We start from the raw sequence: 14,550 nt of genomic DNA, 5'->3' as shown, positions 1-14,550 counted from the left end.
TATGGCTGCTTGCTAAGTGATGGAGAGGCACAGAAGGCAGCCGGCCTGTATTAAGGACCTTGGATAGTTTCCTTTCTTGCTACTTCTCCAAACGAAGCCAAACCACTTGGGTGATCATTTCATTTGAAGTTTCGCTATAGGGAAGCTAATAAAAACTATACAAAATGGCTGTAACTTACTGCTTTCATATTCTGAAGATTCCCTGAAATGGGATCATCTTTAAATTTCATCCAGGAAGAGGTTCTATAAGCTTATTGGAGTTAATATGACTTACTTGGGAACAGTAGCATAAAAATAAGGGTTTACTCTACAAATCCATGATTAATCCATCGCTTTTGTTTCCTTTTTTTTTTTGAAACAGAGTTCCACTCTTGTTGCCCAGGCTGGAGTGCAGTGGCATGATCTCAGCTCACTGCAACCTCCGCCTCCTGAGTTCAAGCAATTCTCCTGCCTCAACCTCCCGAGTATCTGAGATTACAGGCATATGCCACCACACCTGGATAATTTTATATTTTTAGTAGATACGGGGTTTCTCCATGTTGGTCAGGCTGGTCTTGAACTCCTGACTTCAGGTGATCCTCCTGCCTCAGCCTCCCAAAGTGTTGGGATTGCAGTCATGAGCCACTGCGCCTGGCCTCTTGCTTCCTTAGTTATAGTCTTTAAGTCCTGTTGACTCTTTGTTTTCAGTTTGGCTTCTTTGTGCTCTTTCTACTACCTCACACCATTGTTTAGGCAACCCTCCCTTTCCCTTCACCTTAACCATTACCCTTCTGGTTTCCCTCTTAAGTGGCTTGCCTGAAAACGTTTCCTTCCTGCCTATCCCCTACAAATTTGCTATCTTTCTTAAAATAAATTATATATGTGTTATTTCCTGCTTTGAAACTGAAGCTAGCCCTCCACTGCTAAAAAGAAAAGCCCAAACTGTCCTCAGATCATAGAAGATGCTTCAAAGAATGATCACCTGTAACTTATCTTCTTTCCTGTCTAACCCCCATTTCTTTCTTTCCTTTTATTTCTTTTGAGACAGAATTTTGCCCTTGTCATTTCTTTCTTTTTTATTTTTTTCTTGAGACAGAGTTCTGCTTCCAGGCTGGAGTGCCATGGGCGATCTCGGCTCACTGCAGCCTCCGCCTCCTGGGTTCAAGCAATTCTCCTGCCTTAGCCTCCTGAATAATTGGAATTATGGGTGTCGACCACCACGCCCAGCTAATTTTTGTCTTTTTAGTAGAGACGAGGTTTCACCATGTTGGCCAGGCTGGTCTCAAACTCCTGACCTCAGGTGATCTTGACCTCTTCAGGTGATCAGGAGACCTCGGCCTCCCAAAGTGCTGGGATTATAGGCATGGGCCACTGCGCCTGGCCCCTAACCCCCATTTCTTCTTTCCCCTTACTCCTTATGTTTTAGCCACAGTGAGCTGGTCATGCCCTTGAGCATGCTATACCCTTTGTCACTTTGGGCCTGGGGTGGGGCAGGCAGAGAGAAGAAGAAAGCCTATACAGATATATTTATATTATTCCTTCTCTCCCACCTTCTTAGAAACAGCCATTGTTAATCTTGTTTTATAGGAATGCATACTGTTTATCAACCTCTGGCCATCAACATTCCATTGAATGAGCTTTTTAGATGCAATAGTTTATCAACTTTGGAAGATAATGATGTTGTCCAGCACTATTGGGATGTTCATGTACAAGCTTTTGTCCAAAACGGCACAGTGAGCAAAAATGGTGAGTACTTGAAGTATGTATTTCTATACTTGGATCCTAAGTTAATAGTAGAGTATACCAGGTAGCCTTCATTGAAGTTGTTATGTGAAAGCATTTATATATTAAGGTTTATTCATAGCTTCTACTAGGCTATAAAGTTTTTGTAAATAATAGCAATTCTTATTCTTGTGGAACTTACCATTTAAAGTCTTTGGTGTACGCGTTGTGGAGTGGTCTTTTAAAAGGCCCTACACATACTGTTCTCAGCTGGTAAAACCTAATCATTGTTTGAACAGATCTCAGATAGCTTGATTATCAACTTTTTAGCAGTTCTAAGACCACAGCTTAGAAATCAGATTGATGTTCTAATCTTGAATTTTTAAAGTTGATTTTATAATTTTTACCTAGCTTTATGGAAAGGTAATAATTTCTGATTTACCAGTTCCAGAAAACGACTAACACTTCCTAAAAAGAGGTTGAAATGTTTATGATTTGCCATAGGGCTAATGCAGATAAATGGTTCATTTGTATTTAAGTCCTTTGATGGTTTCTAAGCTTTTTTCTAGTAAACAGTATCCTTCCTTGTGGTGGCTGTATGTAGGAGTAAAGAACCAGAAGATTCAAGACTTAATATCTCTGAATTTCATATCAGAGGCAGGCAGAGTTCTTTGGGAATGAAAAGATTTAAGGGTCTGAAAAAGATGAGTATATGGCCATGTGTGGGTAGGTAAAACATATGGCTGTGTCCTGAGTTTGCCTGCTGTGTCCTAACTCAGGTAGATTGTCTGTATATGAAGCAGCAGTTTAGGAACTTCTGCCTAATTTAGTTTCAAATATCCTAACAAGATATTCTCTTCCCCTAATCCAACCCTTTTGGATTCTATTATGAGAATTTGTTTTGTTTTGTTTTCCCTGGCTTTATGAATTAAGAAAAAGTCCACTTTAGTTTCTTTTGTCCCTTTTGCTTGTTTTAGAGTTCCTGTGTGATAAAGACAAAACTTCGACAGTGGTACCCACCGTACACACCACTGTGCCATCTCCTACTACAACACCTACTCCAAAGGAAAAACCGGAGGCTGGAACCTATTCAGTTAATAATGGCAATGGTACCTGTCTGCTGGCTACCATGGGGCTGCAGCTGAACATCACTCAGGATAAGGTATAGATGTCCATTTTTGTCAATACATCCTTTTCGTATTTCATTTCAAATATTGTGTATCCTACCTTCAGCCCAAGGGTAGTGTTACTAGAATGATTCCAGTATTTTCCTTTTTTTGGTTCTTTTTTGGTTTTTATTTTTGAGATGGAGTCTCATACTGTCACCCAGGCTGGAGTGCAGTGGCATGATCTTGGCTCACTGCAACCTCTGCCTCCAGGGTTTAAAGTGATTCTCCTGCCTCAGCCTCCTGAGTAGCTGGGATTACAGGTGTGCACTGCCATGCACAGCTAATTTTTTGTGTTTTTAGTAGAGATGGGTTTTCACCATGTTGGCCAGGCTGGTCTTGAACTCCTGACCTCAAGTGATCTGCATGCCTTGGCCTCCCAAAGTGCTGGGATTATAGGCATGAACCACCGTGCCTGGCCCGATTCAGTTTTTTTTTTTTTTTTTTTTTTGAGATGTAGTCTTGCACTGATGCCTGCGTAGGAGTGCAGTGGCGCGATCTTGGCTTACTGCAACCTCTGCCTCCTAATTCAAGCAATTCTCCTGCCTCAGCCTCCCGAGTAGCTGGGATTACAGGCGTGTGCCACCATGCCTGGCTATTTTTTTGTATTTTTAGTAGAGATAGGGTTTCACTGTGTTGGCCAAACTGGTCTCGAACTCCTGACCTTGTAATCTGCCTGCCTCAGCCTCCCACAGTGCTGGAATTACAGGTGTGAGGCACCAATTCAGTTTTAAATGGAGATTTCATGTTGGCTTGTTGAGCCTGATTAGTTAGGAGTCACTATAACCATGAAGTGTTAATGTCACTTTCAGGTTGTCTTGGCTAGCAGAAAACCTAGCAGTTTAAAGTACTCATTGGGATTTAGATTCTGTTTACCATCAGTGGATCAGAGTACAAACAGTTGGCCTTTATTTCGGTCAGTTTAAAATATAACTTCTTCACACTTTGATCTGAAATGCATTGTAGGTTGGCATACAGGAATGGCACAGCTATCCATTTCTCCAGCTATTTGATGACTCGGATCGTGTAGATGTGTTCAAGTACATGATGGCACTGAGAGCATAGAGGGAGTGCCAGGGAACATCCGATTTTCAGGATCCTGTGACTTAAACAAGCGAGACAGATGGCTCTTGTGCTCCATAAAAATGTGTGTTTTCATTTGGCTCATTACTGTAGAAGCTTCCCTCTTGTTTTTTTTTTTAAGTTATCTGAGTCATAGCTTGAGGGCCCATGCCAACTTTGTTTGAAAGTTAAGACACCATGAATTTAAGTATCCAGACAAAAGATTTTTTTGTTCTACGCTGAAGTTGGTTTTGTTAGAGTATAAGGCTTTGCTGGCCACTTTGATAGCTAACCTGTACCTTTTCCCTTTCTTCTTCTCCTGAAGGTTGCTTCAGTTATTAACATCAACCCCAATACTACTCACTCCACCGGCAGCTGCCAGTCTCACACTGCTCTACTTAGGCTGAATAGCAGCACTATTAAGTATCTTGACTTTGTCTTTGCTGTGGTGAGTAACAGATTTTTCTAAAGTTATGTTCATTCTCTTAGAAACACATCTGAAAGTCTAAATCGTTGCATGGAGGGCGGGGGATATTTAGCTTTAGTTTCCAGTTCTACAGTATTCAGTTATAAAGTATAGTCCATTCATCCCTGTTCATCACTCAGAGCCTGGGTAGTGGTCTGTGGACTGGACTCTTGCATTAATATTCACCAAGAGTGGCCATTTTGCCATTATATAGACTCTAGGGTAGGAGTAAGAATTAACTCACATCAAAAAAAAAAAACCACAATTGTCTGATGTATCCATATATAAGTAATTTCCATGATAATTTTTCTCCGTTATTGGTTAGATATGCTCATGTTTTTCTATGATACTATTTTAAGCCTCTTGGGGGTTATATTATTTGTAATAGTGTCAGTAATAAAAATAGGTAATATCTATTGAGTACTCACTATGTACAAAGCTCTGTGTAAGTGTGAGTATGAAGTCATTCAATCGGGACAATTTATGATGGCAGTTTTCAGGTTTTTGTTGTTGATCAAGAGCTGGAACCTAAAAAGAAGTTTTCGGATTAAGCATACCTGTTCTACTTCTTGCTAGCATAAATTAATCATTGGAGGCCTTCATTTCCACCTTCTTAGAAGCAATTATTATTCCCATAATTCTGTGAGGGGATGTATATGTGAACATGTGGTAGCAAATGGGAGTGGTGGAATAGAAGGTAACTGTCAGTGAGGGAAACTGTTGAACTACCAACTGTTTTAAAACTAAAAACATTGTATAATTAGATAAAAACCAATTCTGCTTTTAAGTCAGATTACTGTGTTTGGGGATGGGGAAATAATCTCAACATCTGATATATAAAAAGTAGGTATGTTGCTATTTCATATGTGAACTTGGTATTTTGAGTCTATAGCACTTTTTCCTCTATAGAATATATGCTGAGTAATTGAGGATTACATTAGGCAGTTATATTTTGGAAAGGCTTGCAAAAATCTTCCTTTTTCCAACATTTAAATAATTCCTCTGTAAACATACCATCTGACCAGTGAATTACTACTGAAAATGTCTAATTAAACTTGTCCTCTCCCCTATGGTAAAAGAAAGCTTCAGGCACATTCTCAAACTCCTATACTCTCTCTCTCTCTTTTTTTTTTTTTTTTTTTGAGATGGAGTCTCACTCTGTCACCCAGGCTGGAATACAATGGCATGATCTTGGCTCACTGCAACTTCAGCCTCCCAAGTTCAAGTGATTCTCCTGCCTCACCCTCCTGAGTAGCTGGGATTACAGGCGTGCACCACCACGCCTGGCTAATTTTTGTATGTTTAGTAGAGACAGGGTTTCACCATGTTGGTCAGGCTGGTCGCAAACTCCCGACCTCATGATCCACCTGCCTCAGCCTCCCAAAGTGCTGGGATTATAGGCATGAGCCACTGCACCCAGGCACATTCTCTTTTAAAGTTACCTCATAGAGGTTATGGTCAATATGAACAAGGAAAGTAGTATTTGGGGTTTATTCCTTTCAAGTGATTGAGTTTGATCTTTCTAGCTGTGGTAGGCTCCTAAAAGGAACATGATTTCTTTTGACTCTCATAGGGCAGTGTTTGGTATTTAAGAATTACAATATTTCATTTACCCAGCAGGCTATTTTAAAATGTAATCCAAAATAGTGACATTTTAATCATGCTCCAGGCACTCTGAAAAATCAAGAGACACCTGCAGTATCCCCAGAGTTCAGTGGGGCCTGTTATTGCCTTCAGCCCTGTCATGATAAATGCTCATTAGGAGAATTTATAGCATTCAAGCACGTTATATGCAGGCTGCTATGGTAGGTTACGAAGAAGTAAGTCAGTATTCTTAAAAGTACCCACAGTTTAGTGATAATGGGAGAAATCCACAAATAATACCATTCTTGTGAAAGGCCTACATGCCATGCCAAGGCTTTTGAACTTGGTTCTGTGGGCAGTAGAGTACTGTGGAAGGTGTATGTGAAATGGGATGAATGCCAGACCAGAGAAGAGTACAAAGTGCTGCAGGAGAATGGAGGAGGGAGAGGCTCATTCTGGCTGGAGGAGAGTCAGGAAGGTTTAATGGCAGAGATGGCATTTGAGCTGGCCCTTCAAGGATGGGTCAGATTTGTATATAGGGAGATAAGGAGAGTAAGTGGGAAAGTGCAGATTATCCCTGGGTAAAGGGCATAATCAAGAGCAGCTGGGAGAATGTTATATGTTTAGTGAAGTATGGAAAAGTCATTGGGACAGATTGTGGAGAGTCTTGAACGCTACGCCGAGATGTAGCCGAAGTAGAGGAGGGATGTGATAAGGGTATGAAGTCCTCCTTGATGCTTCCTCCTGAAATTTCTCTCAAGTCTGTCCCCTAGCTTTCACTCTCCATTGCCTTTGCTCTGGGTCCAGTTCACATTACCTCTCACCTGGACCATTCAAACAGCTCCTGCCTGATTGCTCCTCCTCCTCACCTTCTCCAATGTTCTGCATCAGCTTGACGATCCTAAAGCACATTTCTCCTCAGAAACCATCAATGTTTCTCTTTTACCAACAAGGTAACATCTGAAGTCCATGGCCTGGTAGTTCAGGCCCTCCTTTCTCCCATGGAACGCAGCCTGCATTTTTAGCCTTCACTCCCTCTTTATGAACCTTAGGCTTCCTTCAGTTCCTTCAAGGGTGTTTCCCTCACTCTGTCCTCTATGTACTTCTTGTGAGGTAGGAGAACATAGTAATCATCATTACATAGACTCTGCAGGCATATTTTTGGGATTTAAATTCCAGCTCACTGACTACTAACCATATAGCTTTGGGGGAAGTTACCTAACATGTCTGTTCTTCAATTATTCCATCCCAAAATGGGGCTGATAACAGCACCTATTGCATAAGAGTGTTGTAATTACGCAGCGAAGTGTCCTATGTAAAGTTTTAAGAACAGTGCTTGGCAGTTAGTAAGTACTCAAATGCTAGCATAAAAATTTGTGATTATGCATATTTTCTAACTGCCTTTATTTATGCTGTTACTCTCTTGAATATCCCTTTTCCTACATTTTTCCTAAGAGAATCCTGCCGAGTTCAAAATGCCTCTTCCGTAAGCTGGCATTACTTTTTCTCCTCCCTTAGTTGGAAGTGATTTCTCTCCTATTTTTATGATTTTTCACTTTCTCTTTTGTAATATGGTTATTTATATGTTTATCTCAGCTTCTCTGGCAGATTGCAAACAGGGTAAAGGCAGGATTGAAGTGTGGTTCATTTTGGTAGCTCCTGGAGTATTCACACTCTGAAATGATAAGAATGACTGGCTGATCGGATGAGTACTTCAGAAAGGTAATAGCAGTGAAAAGGGAGGATTAGGCTGGAGGAGCCCCCTTAAGAGGTTATTGTGATCCAGGCTAGAGGTGGTGAGGGCTCAGCAAGTGACAGGAGGATAAGGGATAAACCTTCAAGTGTCCAAGATCCCCATGACTATACTTTTGCTCCAAAAGTTGGAACAAAATACAGAGGAAAGGGGTTTCTGTTAGATTTTGAGTTCTCTTTTACTTGGTTGCAGTTTATTCTAATGCATGGTTTCTTCTTCTGTGTAATAGTGTTAGATTGATTTTCTTCTGTAGATATTAACTGTATCTGTTATCTGTAGACAGTTGTCGTATGTTGATTAACTGGAAGCTCTTTTTCAAACAGAAAAATGAAAACCGATTCTATCTGAAGGAAGTGAATGTCAGCATGAATTTGGTTAATGGCTCTGGTAAGCAAAGCATTGGCCTGGGGGGAAAAAAAAGTGTGGGTTACCCCAAAGGATTAGAAATCATAATGTTCTTATTACCAAATAGTGCCTTATTTAATGAGACAGAAGATGCTATGTAAAAAGTATACCTTGGTCACACCTTAAAATTAGTAACTTAGAACTATGATGTTCTGTCTTTTCCTGTATCTCATCTTTTCAAAGTATGGTAGATAATAATTAAGGATAGGACTGATTTTTAGACTATAGAAACATCTATAGAAAGATAAGGGAACCTACTGATGGTAAAAATTGCTTTTTGTGGGTTGATCTTGTCCCCCAGGCTCTCATACTTCCCTGAAAAACCCTGAGGACTGTCACTTTTTGTTTGTTTGTTTGAGACAGGGTCTTGCTCTGTGCTCAAGCTAGAGGGCAATGGCGCGACCACAGATTAATCCCAGATTCAAGCCAACCACCCACCTCAGCCTTCCAAGTAGCTGGGACTACAGGTGCACACTATCATGCCCAGCTAATTTTTTTTCTTTGTATGTTTTATAGTGACAGGATTTTGCCATGTTGCCCAGGCTGGTCACGAACTCCTGGGCTCACACTATCTGCCAACCATGGCTTTCCCAAAGTGCTGGAATTACAGGTGTGAGCCAGTGTACCTGGCCCTTTCCCATTTTTGATGTTGATAGGATAAGAAGTCACTAACCTGTTTCTTTTCTTTGAAGTTTTCAGCATTGCAAATAACAATCTCAGCTACTGGGATGCCCCCCTGGGAAGTTCTTATATGTGCAACAAAGAGCAGACTGTTTCAGTGTCTGGAGCATTTCAGATAAATACCTTTGATCTAAGGGTTCAGCCTTTCAATGTGATAGAAGGAAAGTATTCTACAGGTAAGAATCAAGCAAACTTCATTAATAATTTATGTTATTCTGTTGACTGATAGGTAGCTTTTCCTTTGAATCATAGACATTTAAACGTTGAAATAGAGGAACATGAATTCACCAGACGTCTCATAGCCTTGAGCACATTGTGCGACTCTGTATTTAGCTCATCATTTTGCTCAACTGAGATGATTTTTTTTTATCTTAAAATCATTTGCAACGAAGTTCTTAAAGCTAAAAACGGATAGAAGCTTTATTTGAGGTACGGGTTTTAGTTTGTAGGGAAGATGGTACTTGGGAGTAGCAATTTTGAGCATCTTGCCTCTGCTTCTTGGGGCCATCTTCTCACTGGAGAAACATTTTCATACCTGAACGAAAGCAGTTGGGTCTGATTTTGTTAAGACAAAAGATAAAGAGCAGTAGCAAAGCCTCAAATATCATGAACTATGTTTTTGCCAGCCAATATGATCTGAAGAGTTTTCAAAGCATATGCCAGTGTGAATGAGGCTTTTTGAAGATCACTCAGGGCTAATGGTGGTATTTATTAGATTTTTAATGAAACCTTTGTGAAGGGCTCATTATAATGTGTTCATATGAATATGAAAGACATATTTGGCATTACAAGATTAAAATCTGCATGAAGAAGAAAAGTACATAAAGTTCCTTAATTGACTTATCCTTTTAAGCCCATTACCTAAAATTGGGGGTTTGTGGATCACAACTCCATTGAGCAGAGCTATTCAAATCATCCACATCCTTTTTAACCATTAATTCTGTGGTTTGGAAGGAAATGTGGAAGCTGTGTTTAAAAGCAGATATACTGTGAGCCATTCGACCGCTTTTGCAGTGGTGTTGACTACTTAGTCTGACTTGGTTAGATCACAATAAATTGAGGTCTCCACCCTACCATTCTTGTGACTGAAGATGTTAGTTACACTTTTAAAATATTTTCAATAATTAATTTTACCTTTTGCCTGTTTTGCTTATGTACTTCAATTATTTTGATCCTTTACTAGCTTTATTTTTGGACTTTTTATCTGGCTCCCCTTCATTATTCCCCTAATTTTAAGTCCAGATTTGTGTTTACAGTTTAAAATTATTTGCAGTATTAGTATCATCAGTTCAAGCCTTTTATCTAGTCAGCTGTAATAGAGATGAGCTGTGCTCTTTCTCTTAATTTGAAACTTTGGTTTTTATGTACATAGAATTAAAAATATCACACAAAGAGATATGCAGCATTTAATACTGATATTGAATGCATAATCCATTTGTGGAACTAGATTCTTGGCTGTATATAAATACAACGCATAGGTAATACTTGACTGTATGGGGAAAGAAATAGAATTGCAGTAAGGTAGAAGAGTGTTGATTGGATTTTACTGGATCAGACCACTCTCTAGAAATAGAAGAAAATAGCCCCCTTAGGCTGCCCACCCCTGACCAGATAACAAATGTAGTAAGCACACTCAAATTAGTAAGAGGTCCCAGTTTCTTGACTTTGCAGCCACTAAAATCGTATGTTCTAAGTCACGATCTGCAAACTTTTCTGTAAAGTTCCAAACAGTAAGTGTTTTAGGCTTTGGGGCCATATGGTCTCTGTCGCAACTACTCAAATCTGCTATTGTAGCACAAAAACAGCAACACATAAACAGATGACTATGGCTGTGATCCAATAAAACTTTATTTATGGACACTGAAATTTGAATTTTATGTGCTCTCATGTGTCACAAAATATTTTTTGCAACCATTTAAAAATGTAAAAGCCATTTTTAGATCTTGGACCAGATTTGGCCCATGGGCTACAGCTTGCTGACCCCCTACTCTAAAGGGACTCCAGAGCCAGCCTGGCTATTCTCATCATATGATACCTTCCTGATACTGTTTCCACTTTCCCAAAAGACAATTCACTGTACCACTGAGAGCTAATCTGCCTATGTGAAAGTGGGCTAGATTAGCTCCCTTTATTACTGATAAAGTAATACTCCTCTTTTGGAAAGGATTTGGAATATAAACAAACATATACACATGTGTGTGTATACATATTATATGTACACTATATTATATATAATTGTACATATACATATATATATACACATGTGTATATGTATAATATGTACACATATATAATGTGTGCATATACACATTATAATATGAGCTGCATTTATAGTTGTAAATGAATATATGTGTATTCATATATATGAATATCTGCAATATATACACAGAAACAAATGAAAGGACAAAGTAAGTCTTAGGATTTTAATTCTCGAACAGTTCTCAATTTTCTATAGCTTTATCATAAAAGTATACCTGTCTTAGTTACTTGAAGTTGATCTTGTAAGAACATTTCTGACTTTTGAATCAACATCTTTTACTTTGGGACATTCTTTTTTGATTATACTCATTATTTGTTACACACTTTTTCTCACCTACAGCCCAAGAGTGTTCGCTGGATGATGACACCATTCTAATCCCAATTATAGTTGGTGCTGGTCTTTCAGGCTTGATTATCGTTATAGTGATTGCTTACCTAATTGGCAGAAGAAAAAGTTATGCTGGATATCAGACTCTGTAACACTAATCCATACGTGATCTCTGTTACAAAAGAAAAAAGCAAGTACAAGTTCCAACATGCAATACTGGTCAATTTAAGGTATATTTAGTTGCAGTCCGACTCTTAGAATGGGTAATATGGGGGATTTCAAACTTAAACAAAAAACTGTAAACTACAAATTAGTTGCCCGATTTTGGTTTCTCCAACCAAGGAATTAAAAACTGTTATTTCTACAGCAAAAGATGTACAAAATCACTGGATTATAGGTTCTATTTTACTGTCTTGAGTTAGTATTTCAGTGTTTTCATTTTAGACATTTAGACTAAAAATAGTTTAGGAAAAACAATTTTTGAAAGATATGTTTTTCCCTGCATGTAGTCGAGTTGGAACAACATGTTCTACAGTGGATTTGTACTTGCTCCTTTTGCTTTTTTTTTTTTGGTGATTTTTGTTTGCAGGTTAACTTAGCTAATTTGACATTGCTGCATATTCGACCTATGAGAGATATACTAGTAGATTGGAACAGGGGCTGCTATTATTATGTTCTTAGCAATAAATGCTTTTCTAATGTTTTTTGAATACATTTGTATTTATGTAGCTGTAATAACAAAAGATACAGAAGCCTTTTAAAATTTAGAATAAGTATTAATCTTATTGTTTAATTCTTTTTTAAAAAATTGGATATTTCAATATTTTAAATTGCAAGATATGAGACTATTCCAACTGGGCATTTCAATCCATTTTTTTAGGTGCTTTAGAGATAATTGCTTGCCAGTGCCAATTGAGGGCATTAGTATTTTGTGCTCATAAATTGGCCTCTGCATGCAGTATTAAAATTATGCAGATTTCTCTTTAGTCTTCCAATATTTCTTGTTGGTAGTGATATATTTTATTCTTTTCTTTTTCTTAAGAAATGCCAGTAATGTTCTAGAACCTAGATAACAAAGTGCACTTATACTTATAAAATAACTTGCATCTAGGCCAGGCACGGTGAGGCTGAGGCGGGCAAATCACTTGAGGCCAGGAGTTTGAGACCAGCCTGGCCAACATGGTGAAACCCCGTCTCTACTAAAAATACAAAAAATTAGCCGGGCGTGGTGGCGGACGCCTGTAGTCCCAGCTACTCGGGAGGCTGAGGCAGGAGAATCGCTTGAACCTGGGAGGTGGAAGTTGCAGCGACCCGAGATCACGCCATTGCACTCCAGCCTGGGCAACAAGAGCGAAACTCCGTTTCCAAAAAAAAAAAAAAAAAAAACTAACTTCTAACTTAAAAGTCTTAGTCTTCTCTTAATCCATTAAAAAGTTGTTCTTAGTTTCCAGCTTGCATTGATTGCTACAACATTGCTAATTTGGCTTCACATTTAAATGCTTCTGTGCTAATCAAAACTTTCATTGTTATTATTCATTAAGGTAGAATCAGTATTAATTCATGTACTTTGTGTTTAGTTTTGTGCTCTGAAAGATGCACCAATTGTCAAATTACCGTGCACCACCTAATGTTTATAGGAGAAAGCAAAATATATCAGCTTGATAGTTAACACATCAAATATTTCTTGCTGCTTCTAGAAGTTTTTTGGTGTGTGTTGCAATGTATGAGCAAATATTAAAATTGTTAATATACAGCCATATATGAAAGGTTCCTTTGGGGGTTTTTTGGAGGGGTGGATTATGTGCCTCCCATTCACTAGAAAGGGTTCCAAAGTACTGATATTGAATGGATCAGTATGCACATACAGATGTATATATATGCACACATTTATAGGCAGTTGCATGCTGGCATGTGTATTTCTATAACAATATAACTGAGTTATAAATATTTTCTGTCACTTAAATTTGCTCTTTGTTTAGGCTGAAAACCATTATGGCTCAAGATCAGATTCCTGACTAACCCCTCTCTTAGAGCTACAGCTAGCTGCATTACCAGCTTAAAACACTTCTTAAAGATTAAATATAGATGTGATTTTTCAAAATTACTTTTTATTTAAACGTGTTTTAGTGTAAAATTGTTAATCTTATAAGATGGATAATGCGTATAAGAATGTAGGCCTTAACTATTTCACATGAGTCAAAACAAAGCTTTAAAAAAAAATAATTGGAAGCACAAGTGCGTGGCACTGACTGAATGCTGTTAATATTTCTAGAAGTTTCTACATTCAGATTATATGCCTGATTCATAGTAAAATACCTCTAATAAACACTGTTTTATAGAAAACCTGACTTCAGTGAATATTTTTGTATTTTACATGGGCCAGTTTATATACTGCTATTTACACTATTATTTTTTCCTATAGCTACATGTTCTTTGTACCTTTTTTAGTTTTATTTGTTTTACTGGGTTCATACCTTAATGGTAACCCTCTTTGGTTTTGGGTGTTTTTCCTGTGTTAGCATTTATATAAAGAAACTGGCCCATGTAAATACTTTCCATGTTTTTTCCTCAAATGTTTAAACCACTAGTTGATGTATGGTATCTTTAGATATTTGCCTGTCTGTTTACTCAAAATTGCTTCTAAAACAATAAAGATTTTTTTTATTTCTTAAGGCAATTTGCTCACATTTTTTCCCGTTGGTTAAAGTCAAGATTTTGAATGTTACATAATGGCAATCTCTTTCAAAAGAAAAAACTTTAGAACTGTTTAGAAGTAGAACTAAATTATTTGCAAAATGTTCTGATGTTCCGTCTGTATATTACTATCTGGAAGAATGGTCCCATACATAAGCTTTGACTGATGGTAGGCAGGCTATAGAATAAAGATTCACCTGGGAAGTGTTTTATACAAATAGATTCCAGGCCCCATCCCTAGAGGATTTAACGCAGTGGGTCTAATGAGGAGACAGAGAGAGAGAGAGACAGAGAGAGAGAGAGAGAGACAGAGAGAGAGAGAGAGAGAGAGAGAGAGACAGAGAGAGAGAGAGAGAGAGAGAGAGAGAGAGAGAGAGAGAGAGAGAGAGAGAGAGAGAGTGTGTGTGTGTGTGTGTGTGTGTGTAAGCTCCCCTGCTGAACCTGATGCATA

At 38.4% G+C, this 14,550-nt stretch overlaps 1 protein-coding gene across 3 annotated transcripts in view; it reads left to right on the top strand.

Moving 5' to 3' along the window:
- LAMP2 (lysosomal associated membrane protein 2) overlaps nucleotides 1–14,550 on the top strand; it is a 44,930-nt gene that overhangs the window by 20,124 nt on the left and 10,256 nt on the right. For 2 of the 3 annotated variants that reach the window (XM_078362358.1, XM_078362360.1), the window contains exons 4-8: nucleotides 1,567–1,725; nucleotides 2,679–2,863; nucleotides 4,255–4,377; nucleotides 8,056–8,119; nucleotides 8,830–8,994. In XM_078362358.1, the coding sequence (XP_078218484.1) occupies nucleotides 1,567–1,725; nucleotides 2,679–2,863; nucleotides 4,255–4,377; nucleotides 8,056–8,119; nucleotides 8,830–8,994 (696 nt within the window). Of the gene's footprint in view, nucleotides 1–1,566; nucleotides 1,726–2,678; nucleotides 2,864–4,254; nucleotides 4,378–8,055; nucleotides 8,120–8,829; nucleotides 8,995–11,417; nucleotides 14,078–14,550 lie in introns of those variants that run through there. The other variant, XM_078362359.1, reaches the window with a different exon arrangement.

The sequence above is a fragment of the Callithrix jacchus genome, chromosome X, assembly GCF_049354715.1.
Source record: "Callithrix jacchus isolate 240 chromosome X, calJac240_pri, whole genome shotgun sequence".
NCBI lineage: Eukaryota > Metazoa > Chordata > Mammalia > Primates > Cebidae > Callithrix > Callithrix jacchus.
Note: the sequence above shows the minus strand (reverse complement) of the source record. Positions and strands in the feature narration are given on the sequence as shown.